At 44.5% G+C, this 24,487-nt stretch overlaps 1 protein-coding gene across 2 annotated transcripts in view; it reads right to left on the bottom strand.

The window, feature by feature from the left end:
- Positions 1–15,971, bottom strand: part of FECH (ferrochelatase) — a 33,513-nt gene extending 17,542 nt beyond the window's left edge. The window contains exons 1-4 of one of the 2 annotated variants that reach the window (XM_081149029.1): positions 15,842–15,971; positions 9,315–9,444; positions 4,187–4,306; positions 2,863–3,011 (exon numbers count right to left, since the gene is read on the bottom strand). In XM_081149029.1, coding sequence (XP_081005155.1) covers positions 2,863–3,011; positions 4,187–4,306; positions 9,315–9,444; positions 15,842–15,887 — 445 coding nt within the window. In that variant the 5' untranslated portion in view covers positions 15,888–15,971. The remainder of the gene's footprint in view (positions 1–2,862; positions 3,012–4,186; positions 4,307–9,314; positions 9,445–15,841) is intronic. The other variant, XM_081149030.1, reaches the window with a different exon arrangement.
- Between the last annotated feature and the right edge of the window lie 8,516 nt (positions 15,972–24,487).

Genomic DNA, 24,487 nt, shown 5'->3' with positions numbered 1-24,487 from the left:
TGCAGACTAAGAGAGGGGGAGAGGCTGCCCTCCCAGATAAAGGCAGGGTGGTAGCCACATTCTGAAGCAAGAGAGAGAGTAAATATTCTGGAAAGAACAGATAAGGCTTGCTAAACTTTCAACTGAAGAAAGCCTGCAAAAAAGCACTTAGACACTGACAATGCACTCTCTGCTGCTGGGAGGGAGGGAGGGAGGGAACTGCTCTTCTCACCCAAGGGGCTCCTGGGTCTCCATCGCCAAGCTCCCTCCCATCCCCTCAGTGAGGGGACAAGGAACTTCCTTCCAGGCAATCTGGGCGACCCCTGGTCTTCAATGCAAAGTTCCCCCAAAGAAGTTTCCAGCCCTTGAGACTATTCTATGACTCCTGTTCCACTCTGTGTGGTCATCGGCCTCCACACACTCCGTAGAGCACGACTCCAACAATCCTTCAAAAGATTTTCTCTCTACCCCTTGAGCAGACGGGCCTGCAGCAGCAAGGCCCCAGCAGACTGGAAGCTTCTTGTAAGTGGCACCATGTCTTTCAACTTTGAATAGCAGCACTGAACAATGCAGGGCACTCACTGGGCCACTGGCGAATGAATGAGTGAGTGGCCTTGGGCCTGTTAAATGCCACCACCATAGCCCCCACCCAGGCCTCCATGAGGTGTCATCTACCGCGCAGGAGAAAGCAGCCATTTACCTCGCCTGCCTCAGAGCATGCCAACTGCGGGCCACGGGGCATGCTGGTGTGCCAAAGGGTCCTCAGTAGCAAAGTCTCCCAGACCAGGCCCTGGACAAGCTTCCAAGAGCCAGAAAAAAAGCAAAAGTAGCCCCCAAGAGAATTTACTCCCTGCCTCAGAGAAAAGTACCAAGAAACTCAGCTCCATGAAGGTAAGGGTGTGACTTATTCAGTACTTTATCCCTCACATTATACCTGAGATGTGGCCCATGCTTATAACTAACTGGTGGTTGGCTGGATGGAAGAATGGGATTGTGGGAGATAATGAATGAATACGTGGGTAAGCGAGTGATCCAACGGGCGAGGACTGGAACGAGAAAGGAGGAAAGATGATTTCCTGTCACATTAGTAATAGTTTATGACTGGACAGGCAAGCCACTGGGCTGACTTGTGCTTCATGGGTACCCTAAACTCACCCCCAAAGTTATAACAAAGATTAACAGGCTTTTATTTCATATGTCTCTATAAGAGAGAAGGCTTAATAATTGATTGTTTTTAAATGATTCTTTCAACAATTTGACTATGAAAATATAAAATGGACATTATGCTTAGGTTCTTACCGAAGCAGGGAATAATTAATTAACCCTAGAGACTAGATGCTTGTAACTTCCTCTCTATGCACTACATGGCCACATAGTTAAATGACCGGATAGTAACATATTTAAATGTTTGATAGTAAGTGGGACACTGGGTTAAATCCAGTTGATTCCATGGGGCTCTGCCCAGGGCAACTAGGAGGCTGAGGCCACTGCTGGCCTGCCTGGTGCGGACAACCCAGCAGCCTCAGAGGGGGGAGGTGGTGAGCAGGATGCCCTCCATCTGTAACCCTTTTTCACGTCTGACGACTCTACTGGGGCCCTTTGCAGTGACCGCCACCACACTAACACATCAACAGAGGAAAAGGCCATCTTTCTGCCTCCTTTTCCCACTGAAGACACACAGCAATCGCAGATCTGATTCACGCTAAACCTTTTATCATGATAGACTGTTAATGGCGAGAGAGCTAGTTTTCTATCAAGTAGGTGTGAGCAGAGTCAGCCAAGTTTCCCTCACCCAACGTTTGAAGATACATTGTGGCATGTGCGGCTGAACTGTGTAAGAAATGCCCTTGAGCCGCAAGGAAAGGCAGGAAGCAAACCTAACATTCAGAAGCGCAACTGAGCAATTTTCCAAGTGAGATGCTCTGCCGGGGGCTACAGCCCTTGGTCTCTATTTGCGTGCAATGGGAGCTGCCTCTGGGAGCAACTCTTAGCAATGTCTTCTCAGAGAACAGCAAAAGGCTGGTGGTCCTGCCTAGAGGGGCTGTTCTTGAGGGTCCCCCCGGGTCACTCTCCTGTCCTGATCCTGAGGCCCTACAATGTACCTGCAATTAATATGATTCACATGTACTAAGATGCATATTTTTTTGTCTTAACATTTCTCATATTGGTCCATACCTACAACAGACTCTGTCTTAAAATTAACTGGCAGAGTTTTTTGTGTGTCTCAGTATTATATAGAAACAATGGCGTGTCCTACAGTGAATGGTGTCTTGAATGAGATTAAATACGGCACTTACAGTTCATTCACGTAGTGTTTCATTCTGCACATTGTTATTCGGCTAGAGGTTTTCAGAGGACAGCCGCCAGAAGTGTGTGATCCTCTTTTAGTGCCACATCTGACAAGGCACGCAGATGCCTTGCGATGGTGGTGCTGCCGAGAGCTGGAAGCAGCCACCAAAAGCTGCCGTGTCTCACGGCTGCAGGGACAGCTAGCTAATTCAGCTCGAAATGTCAGCTACCCACCCCGGAGGAAGAGCCAGCAGCCTGAATCCATCCCCCAAAGCTTTCTTTCCAGAGCAATGACATGTGCATCTTTTATTTAGGGTATGTAGTCCCTTCCTTATAAGCTAGCTCAACTTAGCACACACCTCGAAGGGCCTTTTGAAACTAATGTTCCAAATCTTTAGTTTTTTTATTTGTAACATAAGGAAGTAACAGAAAAGGGTATACAGCCAAGGACGAGGGACAAGACCTCGCGAGCTAAGTGACCTAAGTGACCGTGTATCACATAGGAACCCCCACAAAGTGAGAGCTGCAGTTAGCATTTGGTAGTGTTCTGAATTTCATAACTACTGGTGAGATGTTAATTAAGAAGCACATTACCTGTGTGTGGGGACATCTTGTCCAGCAGCTTCACCATGCCTTCTGCTTGCTTGGAAGTCCACATTTTGATGGGGGATCCGCCTCCAATCCTGCGGTACTGCTCCTGGATTTTGGGGGTTCGGCGTTTGGCGATGATTGGTGCCAGCTTGCTAAATCATTTAATATGTAGGTAAGCGGATTTTATTCCACCTTAGCAACCTCAGAAACATTTTCTACTCATTAAGAAAAAAAGGAAAATTTTAAGAAGAGCCCAACAAGATCAAGCCTTTGAAAACAGAAGCTTGAGGTCACTGACAAGGGCCAGCTCTCTTGGCCCAGATTGGAGAGAAAACCAGACACTCTCGGAGGAGCAGCCACCTCTGCCCCACAGGCTGTTCTAGCCGCCTAAAGAGTGGGTACCCCAAACAAGCAGGCAGAGACCCTGGGCGTGTGCTAGCTACGATCTTAACTCCTCTTGATCCTGCACCTGGCAGGGACTTGGATATATAAGACATCAGGATGCATATATTCCCCTTAAGAAAATGCATATTAATCCTATAGACACACTTGCATATGTGAGCAAAGGTGTATGCACAAGAATGTTCATTGTAACAGTGTAAACAACCTAAATGCCCATCCGGCACTGGTTCAATCAATTAACCAGTGATTAACAACCATACAATGCAATTCTGTACAGGCATGAAAGAAATGAAACAGGTCCATATAATCTGCTAGGGAACAATCTCCAAGACACATTAAGTTTGGGGAAAAAAGTCACATACCTAATAATATACATAATTACATTCACATTTGCATAAAGAAAAGGGGGGATATATATATATATGTGTCCACGCATGTGCTTGGACATGCGAACTGTTTCTGAATGTAACGGTGCCCACCTCTGGGGTGGGAACCTGGAGGCTGGAGTCCAAGGTAAACGGGACGCTTGCCTTTTACCGTCAACATCTTTATATTATTGGCATGTCTATTGTATACATGTGCAAATTTTATATTCACAGCACAAATGAATAATCAGCTGTTCGGTGCCAAGAACAAATCCATCTCTGCAGATCTTTAACGGGACCTCGCTGGGTCAGGCAACTGCCGTCTCCAGAGCTCTGGGAGGGACGGGCTTGACAAGAACACACTGACTCGCTGTCTCTCCCCTGCAGTTCTCCCAATATCACATCTTCCTCACATCTAACAGGAAATCTCAGGCTGCTCTAGCCACTACCAGATATGCATTAAAACCGATTACTTTTTGAAACTATAGAACTGAGATACATGTAAGGCAAAATGCACTGGACAAGTTGCGAATGGGTCCAGGTGTTCACAGGAAGCTTACTTCTGAATGGGGAGTGTCATTAGGTCTCGGTCCAAGAAGAGCCTCAGAAGGAAGTCATGAACGTCTCCCAGGGTTTCTGGGCCTCCCATGTTTAGCATCAGTATTCCGGTTTTCGGCTTCCTAGGTAAGATAAAACACAACGGTTGATTTGTAACTTTTTATGTTCCTCTATGGAAGAATCTTGGTTCAGCTAGCAAACTCTCCTCTTATCTGTTCAACTCAAAGGCAAAAAGCAGACCTGTTAGCTGCCATCCCATGGCCATCTGTTAGGGAACGCACAAGGCCTCCAGGTCCATGTGGTCCCAAGCTCAGACTCTGACCTTTGTCTCGCAGCTCCATCCCTGGCACTGGTCTTCACTGGGCTCAAAATGTTTCTCTTTTAAACTGTCAGCCCTGAACAAAGATCCCATTCTTTGGGGACTGAGAGTCAAGGTACAGACCTCAAATCATCCTGAGGCAGAAGCACCTGTTCATGGGAATGCCTTATGAATGTACAGGTTACTCAATCTCTCCAAACTTCAGTTTCCTCATCTGTAAAATAGAGAGACTACTACCTGCCTCCAAATGTTATTTGAGAATTAAATGGATAATGTACTTAGTAACTCAGCATGACTGGTGCACACAGGAAGTTCTGTTATACACAGAGAAGCCTTGGGTTTGCCTACAATTGTATAGCAGCCCATGTCTCACTCTGATACCTTCTTTTTAGTCGATTATTAAATGAAATTATCACTGACTTAAATTATTTCTTGCTACCCTGCTTCCTTCGCCAGTACCTATTTCTACTCCTTTAGGTAATTCCTGTAAGAAACTGCCTAACTTCAAATCAGTTCCAGGCTAAAGAATTAAGCACTGAATGAGCAAGGAGAAGCAAAAGGAAAATACAACTGTGATAAGTTTTAAGTCAGAAGCATCTGAGAAATCAAAACTACAAAAGGCCTATGCAAAATGTAAACTTCTAAAATCCAGAGCAAGTCTGGAGCAGACACAGTCTGAAGTGAGCCAGGCCAGAAAGAAATCTCTATTCCAAAACCTGCCAGGGGGAAGGTGGAGCCAGAACAGGCCCAGTGCCACCTGAAGGCTTCTGGAAGCCTCCAGAAGACCATGACCAGAGATGAAGCTATGAGGTCAGAGCCTGAGAGGGGACCATGACCTGGAGGCCTGTGTGTCCCCATGGACGGGTAGCCATGTGATGAGAGTAAAAGTCTGCAGGTGGGTAAACTAAAGGAAGCACAGGAATGTATCTTCCATTCTTTTCTTCTCATTTTAAAAAATTTGGATATAATTCACATACTACAAAATTTGCCATTTTAAACTGTACAATTCGGTGGCTTTTAATATATTCACAAGGTTATGTGACCATCACAAGCATCTAATTCCTGAACCTTCCATCACCTCAAAAAGAAATCTTGTACCCATTAGAGCTGCTCTGCATTTTCCTTCCCCCTCATGCCTGGCAACCACTAACCTACTTTCTGAGTTTATGGGTTTGCCTATTTAGGCCATTTCATAGGAACAGAATCATATAGTAGGTGGCCTTTTGTGTCTGGCTTCTTTCCTTGGCATAAAATGTTCAAGATTCATCTGCGCTGTAGCATCAACCAGTACTTCTTTCCTTTTCATGGCTGACTAATATTCCATTGTAGGGATATACTCTCCAGTCACTCTTGATAAAGCAGCTGAGAAATAACTAGTCTGAGGTTTATCTAAAACACCATTATGATGAATGCACTGTCTACATCTCCTACATCTAGACTGCCGCTAGGGACCCCAGTGACTAAACCAATCCTGCTGAGAGGGCGCTTGTTTGGAAGCCTGTTCTTGATGTGCTCTAAAGCTAATGATTTTATGATGACACTTCATTTGCAATTGTTCAATTGTTAACAACATTTGGTAACAATAGACAGCAGAGTGTGGCAAATTTATACAGGTGGAAACTTTTCTTGATCAAGCATACTATAGGTGAATGAGGTAGAAATCTAAATTCACAGCCTAAATTTTCAAAATCAGAACCAATTCCTGGGAAAGGAAAATGCTGCATTAAAATGACGTCAGAGGTTTTCTCATTTAGACCCCATTATAAAGATTCACTAAGTTCACTGTCTACCTCATTGTCTTAGACCAGGGTTTCTCAGCCTCGGCACCACTGACATATTAGGCTGGACAATCTTTGGTTGTGCAGGGCTGTCTTGCACATCGTAGAGGTTTAGTAGCATCCCTGGCCTCTACTTACTAGATGGTAATAAATAACACATACCCCACCCCAGTTGAGACAACGAAAAATGTCTCAATCCTTGGTTGAGACCACTGTTAGAGAAAGGGGGTTTAATCTCCTTTTTATTAAACCACACAACTACACTGAAGATGTCACTGTTCTACAACTTTTCCACCCCCTCTGATCAGAAGTTCCAGCAATGAATTAACAAACGTGTTTAGTTTTCTTGATACCTGAAAATTCCAGGTTCAGTATACTGTGAAGTTGTAATATTGCCCTGATCCTTCTACTGAGACCATCAGTGTTCTCCTGGGATACTGTCTTTCACTTTCAAAATCTGTGACTCACAATAAATTAAGTGCATTTTTCCATGGATTGCTGCCAGTTAACAGATTAGTGGTTAAGAAACCCCAGGCTAAGAGATCTACCTAAGCCACAGAGGGTATCAATGTGCAAATGGATTTAGAACTGTTTTCCATCTACACCTGAGCTCAGAATGAGAGTGGCTTTAAACGGGACATTACCCTGCCCTGCAAACCCGTGTTTTGCAAAGCATGTTGATCTTATACATGAAAGAGATGCACACGATTTGAAAATACCTAATACACATGCACTTAACTCAAAACTGTGTTGTGCATGAAGAGTGGTGCATTAGTAAGCCCTGGTCCCACGCTCCTCTCCTCCAGAATGTGAAGCACACAGCTTTAGTCAAGGGTCCCTGTCTCTCTGCCCCTCCAGACAGAGCACATCTGAGACCAAGGTCTGCACAGCCAAGTTCCCTTTGTTTGAATGTAAAGTGTACGCAGCAAAACATATTTAAAACTTCTCCCTTGGAAAGGTGTCAATGTTTAGCCATGATTATATTCTGAGACTCTCAAAATACGAGGTTTTTCCTTTGAACTATTAGTGGTACATCACAGAAACTCAGCTCATCAATTAATAAACAGAATTCTATTCCACTGTATATGGTCAACCCACAAGATGTAACTAACCCGAGGGTCTATGCTGCCTCTAGGACAGGGTTTGGCAAGTCTGTGCACCAAATCTGCAGCCTGGCCCCTGCTGCTTGTTTTTTAAATAAAGTTTTATTGGAATGCAGCTCAATATTTACATATTATCTAAGGCTGCTCTCACGTGACAACAACAGAGTTGAACAGCAGCAAAAGAGAGCAAATGGCCCACAAAGCCTAAAACTCTCTAGCCCTTTACAGGCAGGTTTGCTGACTCCTGGACTAGTAGAGTGTTAGCCTAGTATTATCTAGACTAGTCCCAAGCACTAAGCAGCACAATGTTTAGCATCAGAAGATTCACAAAGATACTCATTACTTCATCATTTCCAATATCTAAAAACTAGAAATAACCTACATGCCCCATAATGTGGGACCAGATAAATAAATTAAGATTTAACGCCCTTACATTATTAAAATAATGTAGAATGTTTATATTTATATGGTGACATTATTAAATAAAAAGAGGAATTTATAAAATAATATGTACAGTATTGCCACATTTTGGTAAATATATACTGAGTGAATATTAATAGATACAGATATAGAGACAATACTGGATGGTGAGATTATCACTAATTTTTTTATTTTTATTTTTTTGCCTGTCTGTCTGTCCTAAAATGAACCCATTTCTTTCATATAAATATGATATACGGTTATTTAATAGAATTTCTATTTTTTTAGAAATTTTATTAAATGTTAATTATTTAATATTAAGACTATTTATATTGACTTTTGCCACTGAAATAACACAATAATGAAAAAAATTTTTCCAGGGTTCCACATCAAATCACTTCTTCAGGTTGCACCAAGTACCCTGAGGACTCAGAGCACTTTGTACTGTGGCTGAGGTAAAAGAGGGGCCGTGGGCAGCCAGGCAGGATGGTGCCCTGCTCAGCTGTGCTTCCTGCCTTCCTCACCTGATCCAATCTTTTAGGAAGCCAGAGTTGAAAGGAGATAATTTGGGGCCCCACCCCTAATGCTCTATCCCCTATAAACCTCAGTTTACATAGTATTCAATCAATGAGCCCCTGGTCACACAATGAAAAATAACAAACACAGAATAAGATTATTATATTTTCATAGTTATGTAACTTTCATAGAACATCTGGTCTACCAGAAAAAGCAAATAGTTCATCGCTGCTTTCTTTCACTGTGCCTAGTGTTCAAGTGAGGTATTCTATCTCTACACTCATTTAAATAATCGTCTTTATAGTCGGTACCAGAAAAAGACTTGGGAACAGCTGTGGCTTCTGTTATGAAAGAAGATACCCAGCAATAATGCCACGCCTGCTGATGTCCACCCGCAAACGGCAGAGGTGAGGTATGAAACATGTACTTTATTTCCTTAATAAATTATAAATCATATTACGTCACTTACAATTATGTTCACTGTGTTAACAGATGAAAGACAATGGCAGAGTTTCCTACAGAAACTCTAGGTAGATTAGTTATTCTTTATCCTGCACAGGACATACATTTCATAGGTATAATTATGTTAGGTTCATAAATACATTTCCAGTGTACATGTAATTTGTGTTATGTGACATATTCCAGAACTAAATTCCTACATGATTTGTAGACTGCTTGTACTCAACTCTGTGTCCTTTAAAGAGGGCCCTGTGGGATTTTTACATTTGTCAACTGTACCTCAACAAAGCAGGAGAAGAAATTAATTATTAATGATTTAAGAATCTGTAAATTTTTTTAATTTTAAAGCCCTAAGGGGGGCTGGGGGTGAAATCTGTTCAATAGTTTAACAGCTATTGAAAGGAAGCCAAGAAAATAACATTCCCTTCCTCATATACTGGGTTTTCCCAGCATCTTTCCTCCTGGGTAGCTTGTATCCACCAGTATTTGCATCAGTAGAGAGAAATCCTTATTAGTACCTGAAATAGACTCATACCTCTTCTCTGGCTGAACTTGAGGTCTGGGGCTCCTGGCATGCTGGGCTGTTTCTGTGGCCGCTGCTGCTGCAGCTGTTGCATCACACTGGCACCTCCACGGCTGACGGGCCCTTGAGCTGCCAGGCACCACTGTGACAAAATTAAAGTGGTAGCATGAAATCTAGCTAGAAAGTAATTTCTTTTGGAGAGGTCTTCAGAGCATAGTTCTTGGACTTAACATTTAAAGAGATGCATAGTGGAGGTGACCCCCCCACCCCATTTCTCTGCAGGAGGGTGAAGGCAGTTAAGGCCTCTCCAAGGGGACGTGGTAGCACCTCCTAGGACGGCTTATCAGGACCTGCAGGGAGCCTTGTTAGAAACCACACACCTCCTCTCCCTGCCGTGGCCCCTCAGCTGCAGATTTGATAGGATCCCTCATGAGGATCACTGTACCTTATGAAAGTTACTGATGACAGCATGCTGCTCAAATGAAAGGTGAGAAGCCTGCAGAAAAGGGTAAGAGCCACTGACTTAAGAAGTAGAAGCTGGGCCAGTTTTCCACCAGTTGCACAGTTGCTCATATCTGCCTGCAAGCCTCCTCCAATAAAGCACCAGTGCTGAAGACCCCAGTATTGCCCTTGGACCCTGAGAGGGGAACCTCAGCTTTAGAGGACCCACTGTGGTGCTCCCCCAGCTATACCCCACCCCATGGGGTATGTAGTCTGCATAGCCAAGGATTCACAGACCCCCAGAGTCCAAACCCCACATTCCTGACCAGGGTCCTAGGACCCCAGAATTCCCTGGCCCCAAAGCCCCACACCCACTTCCAGGGTCTGTCCTCCAGCCGGCTGATCATGCCATGAGTATAAGCAATTGTTGACCTGAAGGACACCCAATGAGTGGCTGTTTACATGGGCAAAGAGTTTAAACATACAAACTGGAAGACCCACACATGTGTATGCACAACACTTCACAATGCAGGTCAGAGCTGGCACTGGGAAGAGCAGGGGCCCTGCAGCCAGCGGAAAGCCTCCCAAGGCCTCCACATTTCTGAGGCGCTCTGAAGAGTTCAAGAGTTCACCCTCCAGCCTGGCCGGCCATGGCTCAGCCGGTGAGCATTGACCTAGGATCCAGGAGATCGCGCGCGGTTTGATTCCCGGTCAGGGCACATGCCTGGGTTGCGGGCTCGATTCCCAGTCAGGGGTGTGCAGGAGGCAGCCAATCAATGACGACTCTCTCATCATTGATGTTTCTATCTCTCTCTCTCCCTCTCTCTCTCTGAAATCAATAAAGATATTTTTAAAAAAAAAGAGTTCACCCTCCAGGTCATTATGAAGGTCTATTTATCAGTGCAAGAAAATAGAATATGTTGCAATTTGATAGCTTGCTGTCCACATATGACATATAGTTCTCCATTTGTACTCCTGCCCTGGGCCACACAAGAGTCAGTGGTGGGCCTAGAGAACCCACCTGGATTGATGAGTCCATAGGCCATACTCCACTGTAGCCCCACACTGGACACATAACCTCCCTTCAGTATTCTCAAGCCAACAAATTTGAAATAAGCCTGAGACTAGTCTCCTTTCCTCCTCCTACTTATGAGTCATAGGTAATAGCAGATCTGATTCTGAATCCAGTTCTGCCACCTATTAGCAATGACTAGGGTCGCGTTATACTATTTCTGAGTCTTAGTTCTCAGGTATAAAATGATGATATTGCAATCGGGATCCTTGTGAGGATTATAGCAAGTAAGATCCGTGGAGCATTCTGCACAGGGTCTGCCACATATAATTAATACCAGCACTAGTCTCATTTGTAAGTGTCTAGAGCATAGGGACTACACCTGCTGATTTTTGTCACCCAGAATGTCTATAAAATATAGGAGAATGGTATCTCCAGGCTACTGAGAGTTCCAGCTATCCAGATTGTGTCCATTCTCAACAGAACCAGTTACATGAGCTTATGCTGAGTAACCCTTACTAACTCAAAGTGAAAATGCAAAGACTGACATAAGGAAGTTCAATTCTGTTCAAATGAAATCTCAAATCAGCCCATTTCTCCATACTTTAGACACGTTCAATTCAGAACTGCGTGATGAGACTTAACCAGACTCTCAATCATGCCACAGGGTCTGCATTTCCCTATATGAATGAGATTCTATGGAGTATGAGAACAGAACTTTGGTATCCCATAATCTGACTGCTGGCAATAAAATGAAATTTCCTCCTATCAACCTTAAAAAGGGGTAGAGGTGAGACAAGAGTCTCCAACTAGTACCTAGAACAACTTGGGAGCTGGGAGTATTCAAGCTGCCGAACTATTGTAATGCCCTCTGCTTACAAAATTCTCTTCTCTGTGGTTGAGCAAATTCTCAGAGGAGGGTGATGCTGCTAATCATGGATCCTGTCTGCTTAGGACTTAAAGAGTCAATACGCCCACCTCTCAAAGGCTTCTCTAAAATACACCTCTCCCCCAGTGATCTGAAGGTTCTAGAGCAGGGTGGAGAAACTTTTTTTCTTCCAAGGACCATTTGGATGTTTGTAACATCATTCTCGGGCCATACAAAATTATCAACTTAAAAATTATCTACGGCCCGGCTGGGTGTGGCTCAGGAGTTGAGCACTGGCCTAGAATCCGGGAGATCACAGTTCCATTCCTGGTCAGGGCACATGCCCGGTTTGCGGCCTCAATCCCCGGTCGGGGGCATGCAGAAGGCAGCCGATCAATGATGACTCTCTCATCACTGATGTTTCTATGTCTCTGTCTCTGTCTCTGTCTCTCTCTCTCCCTTCCTCTCTCTGAAATCCATTTTTTAAAATGTATTTTTAAAAAATTATCTACAGAAAAAGCTCTTAGATTTATTGAATTTCGAGTCCTGACTGCGGTTGCCTTGGCAGGGCCAGACCAAATGATTTTGGGGGACAAATGTGGGCCGTGGGCCGCACGTTCCCCACCCCTGTTCTAGAGAAACAGAGTGTCTCCTACCAAAAGATTAGTGTTCATCAAGATAAAGGAGTTTAAAGTGATCATTTTAAGGACCAACTGAGACCCCTGAAGGTACTCAGCTCACAGCTGAAGAGCAATCCAAAGGCACAGGCCGCACTGTGTGGTATAGAGAGTGTGTTCTGGAGCCAGAGAGATCTGAGCAGAAATCCCTGATAGGACCAACAAGCTGCGTGGCAGTGCTTGGGTGACTCACCAAGCTACTCCAAGTCTCCTTTTTCTCATCTGGAAAACAGTGATAAGGTTAATCGTGCAGAGCTGTTATGAAGATTAGAAAAAAAAAAATTCTATGTCCAGCCCCAAGAACAGTATTGGGCACACTGTACGTGGTTAAGCAAGAGGTAAGAATACAGTGAATCCTCACTTAATGTCATCAATAGGTTCTACGACTTTAAGCAAAACAACGTATAATGAAAGCAATTTTATCATAGGCTAATTAATATAAACAAGAGTTAAGTTCCTAAGGCATCTCACTGACTTTATAACAAAATGATGTTGGACAAAATGTTATTTGAGGACCTGCTGTACTCAATAGTAGGTACTTGCCCACTTATGAACTAAAAGCAGGTAATTCTATTTTTGATGTGGACAACGGGTCTACTTCTGGAAACCTACAAACGATAAAAGCTGTAAAACTGAGGGACGTGCAGAAGAAGAGAAGATTAATGTGAGAAAACAAAACTTCCTAACTCCTGGACAAGCTCAATGGGTAAATCATCCAAAAGTATACCTGTGACTTAAAAAAAAAAAAGTATACCTGGAATTTAAGAAGTTCATGGCTATCAACTGTTTCTCCAAAACCAAGTCATTCAATATTTTGGATGCTTGGGGGTGGGGTAGAAGAGAATAGAAAAAGCAAGGTACGAAAGTACTTAAATGTATATTAGAGTATTTTTCTTCCACACAGGAGATGAGGGTTATTTCAAAAAGTACATATAAAAATATGTGTCATTTAAATAACTACCAGAAATAAGGTTCTATATTGTGACTACTAATAAGCACTTGGGGAGAGGAGGCTTCAAAAAAATAACTGTTATTTTCTGGTATGGAGCCAAAGTGTTCTAATGTCATTAATCTAAACATTGGTACTCTTTACTATTCTAGAATTTTTTTTCTAATTACAAAAGAAATACATGCTTATGTAGAAAATTTGGAAAGAAAAAGTCACAAAGAAAAATAATAATTCATTATTTTATCAACTTCCTAATTTTATATATATATGTATACACAAATACCTATGTATGTGTGTCTGTGTGTATATATATATATTATATATATTATATATTTTTATTATATATATATTATATATTTTTTCTTTATATGGTACACCCCAGGGAGGCATATGCTAATGTTAATTCCTTCATATCAAACAAGATGATTCAACTATTATAACAACAACTTAAAATCAGAACCCGTAATACAACTGGATGTCAAATCTACTTGTTATGGTTTCTGAATCCTTTCACTTAGTTACTTATACCCTGGACAATAAATCATTTAAAGTTTCTCATATTGTTCCAGGACCTCAAATCTAGAGCCTGTCAGACTTTATTTGCCACAGGAAGAGTCAATGAAAGGAAAGATTAATTTGATAACTTCTTTAGGCCCCATTACCGCCACTGTGCTTCCTCTTCTTAAAAGATCATGCCTTTTGTCTCCCAGTGCCCTTAGTGACCTGATCCTCACAGTACTCTGGGTCCTTATTATTTTCCTAACAAAGGCACTTGTAATAAGATATGGAGGTTCAGAGTGGATTCTCTCCATTCCCTCTCAGCAGACTGCAGACTGATGTATTAGGAAATGTCTTAGAAAAATAAGTCAGCTGTGTCCAGTCACGGTTCAAATCATTAAGTAAGCATCTTAGTATATGGCAGCCTTTTACATAATAACAACTGAACCTTCTGAGGGTCTCAATGTATCTGTGTGCTAGGCACTGTGCTACAGGCTTTACCTGTATCAAGCTAATCTTCATGGCAAGCCTACGAGTTACTACCTTACTCCTTGTACGTTCACTAAAGCTCAAGCCAGGCCGAGTGTTTTGCTCATGGGGCCACAGTTAGGAATGGTGCAGAGCTAGTATCCCAACCAAGTGTGTTTGACCCAGAGTCCCATCAGCTCATCCTGTAGACAAAACCTACCTTCAGGGTTTGCATCAGAAATATGTGGGGTTTTCAATCGGTCTTATTTGTTCTCCAAATATCTCTAGAAAGCACTAGCACAGGCTAGCAGGTCCTGCTGCTGAGGACAAGAGAGCACAGAATGATGCCAGTGGCTAGAGCAGAGAAGCAATGGGCACACTTTCCCTCCATCACCAGGGAGTGAAGCCAAGGGTAGATACCCATGATGATGATGATGATGATGATGATGATGCAGAATAGAGTGAAGAAATAATATGGAGTCACTATGGTCAAATTGCTAAATTATTAAAAGAAAGCAAGCTGAGGCATAAGAAAATTATTCTATTCTTGCCTTAACTAGCCTGGGAACTAAAATTTCTGACCTTTCCAGTCCTGCATCAATACCTAGATGCAAGTCCCTTATGCACATCTGGACATACATCAGACCTTCAGTGAATCATCTGAATGACCTCAAGAAAATGTTCCATTATTCAGAGGACCGGACATCTGGCAGGTTGCCACCTTGAGCCAATCCAATAGCTAAGAATGCAGGACTAAATTTTTTTCCAAACATGTGCTTTTTACTATAAAACTCTCACACTTTTCTCCTTCGGAACACTCTGGGTATTGCCTAGTTGTGTTTCCCCTTTGCAAACTCTAAGATCCTTAAGGAACTCTCGGTCATTTATTTCTAGCCAAAGCCTCCTGACTCTCCTGAGCTGGATGGACCATGCCTTCCCTACAGTCCTCCCCATGGCAGGCCCTTGACACATGTCCTCGGTAATCCTCACACCAATCCTGTGACAGTCGTTATTCTGACTTTACAGGTAAGAACTAAGGCTCTGGCCCCGGCCTGTGTGGCTCAGTTGGCTGAGCATCCTCCCTGCACCGAAAGGTCACCAGCTGGGTTCCCCATCAGGGCACATGCCCAGGTTGCAGGTGCGGTTCCCCGGGTGCATGTTTCTCTCTCACATGGATGTTTCTTTCTCTCTCTCCCCGCCCCTTCCACTCTAAGAGCAATGGGAAAAGTATCCTCGGGTGAAGATTTTTTAAAAAGAAAATAAATAAATAAATAAATTAATTAATTAATTAATTAAAAAGTGTTGACTGTTACAGAAGTCTGACAATTAAAAAAAAAAAAAAAGGAACTAAGACTGAGAAACTCAGTCGGTCACCCAGCTGGCCGGTGGGTCGCCATGCGCCCTCCCCGGGGCCTCCGAGGGCCCTTGGGTGACCCATGCACCCGTTCCCGGCCCCGCCAGGGGAGGGTCCCTTTCCAGCCCTTCCCCGCCCCCGGCCCCACCCCGCGCAGCCTCCGACGCGGTCGGCCGCCCTCCCGGAAGCCCCCGGCTGGGGTGGGGGGCTGCCCGCCGTCCCCGCCGTCTCGGGGTCCCCGCGCCCGCGGCCGCCCCGGCGGCCCCACTTACTTCGATGGCGGAGCAGAGCGCCCGCAGTCCGCAAGGCCGCAGCCATGTTTGAGCCGAGCGGCAGCGCTCCCGGGCCGCGCGGCCGCGCCCTGGACCCCTGCGCCGCGGCGCGCCCCGCCCGAGCCCCCAGCGCCGACCAGCCGGGCACCGCACCGGCCCCGCGCCCCCGGCTCGCTCGCGGCCTCCCCGCCCGCTGGAGCTGGACGGACTCGCGCCGGGCCTGGGGGCGGGGCCAGGCGAAGCCACGCCCCTCGCGGGGAGGAGCCGCGGCCGGCGCCGCCCCCAGGGTCAGACAGGGCGCCAGGGGCCGCCTCCCCGCCGCCACCTCGGGGCGGTGCACCCAGGTCCCGCTGGACCCCGTCGCCCTGGGTGAATGGCTAAGGCAGGAACCGCAGCCACGGCTCAGCAAATAGCTTCCTAGACATTCCCACTACTGTCGCTGAGATGGGAGGGTGCTTTGCCTCAGTTCTCCGGTCTGTTTGCCCCATCACAGCACAGCTGTGCCACCTTGTTTTGTTTTGCTTTGTTTTCAGAATAGGGAAAGGAATTGTTTTATACTAGAGACTCATGACAAATTATTCAGTTTCTCTGTAGTATCTCTGTGTAGCAGAGTTGGGCAGGTGAGACCAGAAAGCAGATATTACACTGCTAACAAGAGAATTCAGGAGAAGTGAAAGCCGGGAGGGCGAATGCATTTCTTAGAGGAACGGATGGCGCACAGGGCACAGGCACCTCCCTCGCTGCCAGCCGTGCCTACATTCCCACACCTCCGCCCCCACCCCTGCCCAGATGTTCAGAGCATCCTGGAGAAGACCAACCGTTAGGGCAGAAAGGTCTCAGGCATCATTCATTCCCTGAACAATGACTGAGCTCTTACTGTGTGCACTGGGAAAACAGCAGTGACCAGAACAGACAAGGGGTTTACATGGGGGTTAAGGGAGAGACAAAATAATCACATGTACTATTTTGGGTGATGATTATTAGAAAAATGAAGCAACATAGGGGAGATGGGGAAGGAGAGGCTAATTTAATTTGAAATAAATGGGTCAAAGAAGTCCTCGATAACATTTGAGCAAAGTAAAGGGGCAAGCCATGTGGAACATTCCACAAAAATGAAGTCTAGATTGGGCTGAAAACCAGTTTTCTGTAGCTAAAACTTGTGCTCTTGATTGACTTAGATTCTTTTTTTTAATTATTGTTATTTTTAATTTATCTTTATTGTTGAGAGTATTACAGGTGTCCCATTTTCCCCTCCACTTCGCTCCCACCCCCGCCCCAGGCCTTAACCCCGTTATTAACTGTGTCCATGGGTTATGCATATATGCATATAACTTATTTGGTTAATCTCTTCCCACCCTCCACCCCCCTTTCCCTCTTTCCTCTGAAATATGATCGTTTGTTGCATGCTTCAATGTCTCTGGATCTATTTAGTTTGTCAGATTCTTTTGTTCATTAGCTTCTTCTTAAAGAAGACCCTTCAACTTTTCCTGTAGTGCTGGTCTCGTGGTGATGAACTCCTTTAGCTTTTTCTTATCTGTGAAGCTCTTTACCTGACCTTCAGTTCTAAATGATAGCTTGGCTGGGTAGAGCAATCTTGGTTGTAGTTCCATGTTTTTCATCACTTTGAATATTTCTTGCCACTCCCTTCTGGCCTGCAAGGTTTCTGTTGAGAAAGCAGCTGACAGTCGTATGGGTGCTGCCTTGTAGGTAACTACCTGCTTTTCTCTTGCTGCTTTTAAGACTCTCTCTTTTCTTTAACCTTTGGCATTTTAATTATGATGTGTCTTGGTGTGGGCCTCTTTGGGTTCCTCTTGTTTGGGACCCTCTGTGCTTCCTGGACTTGTAAGTCTATTTCTTTCCCCAGGTAGGGGAAGTTTTCTGTAATTAATTTTTCAAATAGGTTTTCAATTTCTTGGTCTCTTTCTTCCCCTTCTGGCACCCCAATAAGACAAATGTTGGGCCTCTTGAAGTTGTCCCAGAGGCTCCTTACACTATTTTCATATTTCTGGATTCTTTTTTCTTTTTGCTCTTCTGGTTGGGTGTTTTTTGTTTCCTCATGTTCCAAATTGCTGATTTGATTCTCAGCGTCCTCTACTCTACTGTTGATTCCCTGTAAATTATTCATTTCAGTTGGTGTAGCCTTCATTTCAAATTGGTCCTTTATTATGTCATCGATAGTCTCAGTTGTTTCCGTCATACTCTTACTAATATCCTTGAGCATCCTTATAACCATTATTCTGAACTCTGTATCTGTTAGCTTGCTTGGATCTATTTCATTTAGTTCCTCTTCTAGAGATTTCTTCTGTTCTTTCCTTTGTGGCACGTTTCTTTGCCTCCACATTTTGGCTGCTTCCAGGTGTTTGTGTCTATGTATTAGGTAGAGCTGCTATGTCTCCTGGAATTTGTAGAGTGGCTTTGTGTAGTAGGTGTCCCGTAGGGTCCAGTGGCTCAGCCTCCCCAGTCCCCTGAGCTGGGCCTTCTAGGTGCTCCCCTATGTGGGCTGTGTGCATTGTTCTGTTGTAGTTGAGCCTTGGTAGCTGTTGGCATCACTGGGAGGAATTGACCCCCAAGCCAATCGGCTGTGAGGACCAGCTGCAGCTACAGCCAGAGAGCTGCTGTGCTGGAGATACCCCTATGGAGCAGGATTTACTTCAGTGGAGCTTTGGTGTTCACCGAGTGGGCAACTTGAGTGTCATTCGTGGATGTGGTAGGGTTGTAATCCAGCGTGGTTGAGCCTGACCCCCAGGTGCACTGACTCTGGGGCCTCCGGGGCAGGTGCAGAGTCAGCCTGTGCCAGTGCCTTGCCCAGGGCCACCCAGCATGAGCTACACAGCAAACCGTAGTTGGCTGCTACTTGTGCTGGGCTTGGTGGTGCCCAGGAGAAGCCAAGCTATGAGCCAATGCAGCTGCCGCTAGTGCCAGGCCTGGGGCCACTTATCAAGCCCTATGGGGCCCGCTGCTGCTTGTTAGAGAGATTTTAGGAAAGTCCTAAGCATGAGGCTCGAAAGGCCACTTGCAGAGAAAAGCCCCTGGAAGTGGCCTGGATGAGCTGCAGGTGGGGAGGGGCGGGGCCTCCGGGAGTCACGGGGCGGGGCCAAAGGTGCCAGTCAGGTGCTGGCGACTCAAATATGGCGCCTGCCTGCGGGCTGTGTGTGGGGAGGACTCGCCCAAGGAGCCATGGCCTCTGCCAGCCCTTCTGCCTGGGAGGAAGCCGCCCCTCCGCCTCTCGCCCGGATCTCAGGCAGGTTAGTTCCTCCCCGAGTGTCCCGGGTCCTTTCAGGCTGCTGCCCGGGCTGGGCTCAGAGGGAGCGTCCGAGTGAGTCCGTGCCGGGGCCATTTAAGCAGAAAGCCTCTGCAACCCTCAGGGACAGTCCCGCTGGTTTCACAGCCCGGAGTTGGGGGGATGTCTCTCCCCGGCCCTGGAGCCCTGGGCTGGGGGCCTGCTGTGGGGCTGGGCCCCCTCACTCCTCCGGGAAACCTTCGCCGCAGAGATTCCCTCCCGGGTTTCAACCGCGGCACCAGGTGTGGGCCTGCGCCGAGTCTCTGATTCAGTCTCGATATGCTCGTGTCCCCGCCCCTCCTACTGGTCTCGGTGCTTCTTCAGTTCCCTGGTTGTAGGGCTTCTGTTCAGACAGATTTCAGGAGGCTCTGAGTGATGGTGGTTCTGTATTTTAGTCGTAATTTTGATGTGGTTGTGGGAGGCGGCGGGGGCAGCTGCTACCTACGCGCCATCTTGTTTCTCTCTCGACTTAGATTATTTATTATTGAAGTTAGCCCTCCCTATGGCTATGAGCCCAATGTAAAATGTCTAATTAAAGAGATTGTCTTTCTGCCCGGCTGGCGTGGCTCAGTGGTTGAGCATTGACCTAGGATCCAGGACATCACAGTTTGATTCCAGTCAGGGCACATGCTTTGGTTGTGGGCTCGATCCCCAGTAGGGGGCGTGCAGGAGGCAGCGGATCAATGACTCTCATCACTGATGTTTCTATCTCTCTCTCCCTCTCTCTGAAATCAATAAAGATATATTAAAAAAGAGAGAGATTGCCTTTCCTATTATCTACATGCTCTTCAAATCCAAGCAACAGATGTTTCTTGAAAAACACAGTAAAACTTGCTCCGAGTATTAAACGGCTTTCCTTTATATGCATTTTACTAACTCTACTCTCATAACATTAATTTGCCCTTTAAAGTGTTATCTTTATAATCAACTTCTCTACCTAAAGTCCAAATCTATTTCTTTTCAATAAACTACAAAAAGACTACATTTTGAAATGTTGTGTGGAAAAAGTGTAGACAAGGCCAGAGAACTAGAAAGGTCAAGGGTTTCAGATGTACAAGGGCTCTTCCCAGCCACCTCTGGCAGCTCTGGATAAGTCACCCCTCCATCCAGGCTGCTGTGCTCCTCCTGCCAGGTAGAGATAACCAGGGTCTTCTCGCCCCTCCCAGGTGAATGCTGATGATTAGTGACAAGGCAGAAAGGTCCCACATCCCACATCATTAACAGTTGGGAGGGGTTAAATTTGTATCTGACCAGAAGAGAGAAAGAAGCTAGCAAAGTATGTTTTATTAAGTATATCAACATAACATTTTAAAAAATGAGTTAGCACCATATCATACATTTTATTCACATCTTGTATTTTCACCTGTACTGACTTAAAAAACCCAGTCACAATTCCTCATGTATAAAACCTCCTGGTTCATGGGGGTATAAAGTACAGCATGGGGAATATAGTCAATAATATTGTAATAACTATGTAGGGTGTGCCAGGTGGGTACTGGAAATGTCGTCAGGAAGACTTTGCAAAGTATATGATTGTCTGACCACTATGCTGTACACCTGAAACCAATACAAAATAATATTGAGTCTAAACTGTAATTGAAAAATAAAATTAAAAAAAAAATGAAGTACTGATACAGGCAGAAATATGGATGAATCATTATGCAGAGAGAGAAGTTGTACACAAGAGTACATATTGAGAAATTCCAAATAAATAAATAAAACCTGGTGCACATATAGTCAGAGGTTAGAAATGGAAACAGAACTTCATTATTTTTCCCCCAATGGAGAATACCATAACAATTGGTATTTCTAATCTATGGCTTATTTCTTACAAACATCAAATGTAACAGCTTTCCAACGAATGCATTTTTATGTCCTTATGAAATGAAAGCAGATAAAATGTGCTTTATATTGGTTCTTTTCAAAACTGATTTGAAAACAGCCCTTAACTCAGAAACTGTTTAATTCTAAATATGGGTTTACTAGGAAAACTAGAAAGGAAAGCCCTTGAAAGGCTAAAAAATTTACAGAACTATATGATATATATATATATGTATATATATATGTATGTATGTGTGTGTATATATATATGCATTTTATTTATATATTTATGTTATATAAATGCTTTTTTTTTTTCTGGCTTACATATTTGTAACAAAATTATACACCGCTTCCCTTCACAAACAGAAGGCCAAAAGCAGTCTCTGAGCCAATTCAGATAAGCAGCACCCCCGCCTTGTGGAGGTTTGTCTGAGCTGGTGACTTAATTAATGAAGAAAGCACTGTCCTGTCACAGACAGCACTCCCAATTCAGCCTGTGGTCCTAAATGAAATGAATTTGTTGGTTTCAGCTCAATGCTTCAGGGAAGGGAGGGGGGAGAGATCTCCTAATTCATTATTTGCCATGAATGGCACCTCTGAGCTACACAAACTAAATTTAGATTACTCAATTCTGTTTCCTTAATCAGAAAAGCAGGGCAAGTGGGGGTGGTGTTCAATGCAAGAGAAACAGTGGCTGTGTGAGGCAAACAAATGATTACTTGGAGAAATCTGATCGATTGTCCCCACAATTGTTTTATAGTGAAGAGGCCACCCAACCCAGGCCAATGTGACATGCATTTTGACTTCCCCCTTAACCCCACAGAGCCTTAAGCTCACTAGTGGTGATGGGCTTATTGGTGCATCTGCATGTATTTACTGAGAGTCTACTCTGAGCAAAGCAATGAAAAGGCTAAAAAAGTAAACAGCAAACAGGACTATCAAGTAGCTCATTCATTTATGAAACAAATACAGCGTGTATGGAGAGCCTACCTATGCCAGGCACGTGGTAGGCACTGGGCCTACAGCCATGAATTAGACTGTCTCTACTTTCATGGCACTTAAATTCTAGAAAGCAAGGCAGACAATAAATAAAAGATATACAATATAATGTCAGGTACAGCTAGAAACCACAAATTTAAAAAAGGGGCCAAGGAATGGAGAGGCAGGAACTGCTAGTCTCGGTGGAGTAGTTGGACGTGGCCTCTCTGCCAGGTGGCATTTGAGCAGGGACCTGTGGGGAGGGAGGGAGGCTCTCTGTGGAGGGGCTTTGCAAGCAGAGGAACCAGTAAGTGTTGGAACACAGTTGAGACTTGCATTAGTTTCCTGTGGCTGCTGGAATAATGTACCACAAACCAGGTCTCTTAAAACAACAGAAATTACTGTCTTCCAGTTGTGAAGCCCCAAACCAAGGTATCAAGAGGGCCACGCTTCCCCTAAACACTGTTTTCATATTGTTTTTACCTGTTTTGCTGCAGGAAGGACAAACAGGTGCAGCTATCCAACAGGAAGTTTTAGGGGTCATCTACATGAAAATTAGGATAGAAACTAACCATTCATTCATTTTTTTTTTTAAATGCTTACCTGAGGATATGTTTTTTACTGGTTTTAGAGAGGAAGGGGTAGAGAGAAACATCATTGTGAGAAACATTGATCAATTACCTTCTGCACAGGGGATTGAACCCGCAACCTATTGCCTTCTGTACAGGGGATTGAACCTACAACCTAGGCATGTGCCCTGACTGGGAATTGAACCTGAAACCTTTTGGTGTATGGGACAACCCTCCAACCGAGCTCATTCATCATTTTTCTACAAAACAATTTCCAGAGAACTCATCTCTCTCCTTGCTAATTTGTCCTTCTTAATGGCTAATTGAACTTTTTTCTCCTTTTGTTTATGTCCACTCTCTTTTGATTTGTCTTCAAATACAGAGTAAAGGCCTGTGGGTAAAGATAGGGATCCCAAACCATGGGTATAATTTCACTCCCTTCCGCAAACCTCACTAAAATGTCAAGAGAGGTTTTGGTGGTGATGGTGGTGGTTTGTTTTCAACCACAAACTTAAAAGGATGGGGGTGGGGGAGAAGAGGGAACCACAGCAAAATAATTTTGGAAGCTAGGAGATGGAAAAATGGTTCATAATTTAGCAGACCCAAGAAAACAATGCTAAGCTGGCCATCCTAAGACAAGAACCATCAATTTACATGACACAATCGCTACACAGTTCAGGGTTGGCATCACCAGGTAACTCTGGAAGTGGGGATGAAAAGGAGATGCTAAACTGAGATGGATTGAAAGCCTATTAAAGAAGTAGTCAGATTGCCCAGATTTCCCCCACTGCAGCAAGTGACTGCCCCCACCCACCCAGCAGCAGACTGGAGGTTCGGTTCCTGGAGAGGAAACAACATGGCTTTGGACTGAAGATACCAGGCACAGTTCAAAGCAGAGAATCACTGAAAAGAACTAGACTTATTGAAGGTGCAGAGACCCACCCCTCTTCTCCTTTTCCTCCCAGAGGAAATAGGAAAAGTCTGGAATCTGACCAGCCCAAGAAGAAAGACCTTAGGACATTGATATCAGGGCCCAAGCACCACTTGACATCAGAGGAAAGCCTCTAACAGGCAGAACAGAGACCCAAACAGAGAAAACCAGCATGAGAAAACTGGGATGACAGATACAGCCATGGCTGCAGAACATTGCAGAGGGAAAGCTACTACTTGTCACTTGAATTGCTACAGCATTAGCCTCCCATCTGTCTCTGAACGTTGGAGCAGGTCTGCTATACACGCACCAAAGATGAAGGGGATTTTGGTGTGACCATCAGCTTAAAGGCCACATCAGGAACCGGCTTTAGGGAGCAGAGATGAGAAATAAAAGCCCAGTGAAAAGTGCCACGAGAGCAGGGATGCAGAACCAGGGTGTCTGGGTGCTGGACACTTAGTCAGCAAGGACGTGGGAAGGGATCGTGACTCCTGGACCATGACCACCAACAGCGAAGGGAATGAAAGCCCACCTCAGTGAGGTTTGCTGCTCACCTGGCTGTTCCTTAGCCTGACCTCACCATGACCTTGACTCCCTTACCCCATCTAATCCCAAGGCTCTCCCTCAGTATTTAAAACTCAACTAATTTACAATTAAAATTTAGGATGAGTCTAATCCCTTCACCTAAATTCTGATCAAATGAATTGCCTACTTGAATCCAGTTAGAGCTCATCCACATTCTTACAAGTATTTTTAATTTAACAATACAGGCCAAATATACTACAAATGCCCCATCTCCATCTGTCATTTCATTCATTGCAAAATAGGATATAATCTAATGTGTTCAAAAATAACAAACAAAAAATTAGATGTAGCTAGGACCCACATCTAATTTTTAAAAATCACTCCTTTTCATTACTATGTAACATTAGTAATACCTACTAAATTTAGTAATTTCTAGTTTGACATAAAACTTATACACACATAAAAAATAAAGATAAAAAAATGCAAACCCATGAACTAATGTGAGACAAAGATGTTCAGCTTTAAAAAAAATTAAGCCAGCA

Source organism: Miniopterus schreibersii (assembly GCF_964146895.1).
Source record: "Miniopterus schreibersii genome assembly, chromosome: 10".
NCBI classification, from domain to species: Eukaryota; Metazoa; Chordata; class Mammalia; order Chiroptera; family Miniopteridae; genus Miniopterus; species Miniopterus schreibersii.
This window is presented reverse-complemented; position numbering and strand designations above follow the sequence as displayed.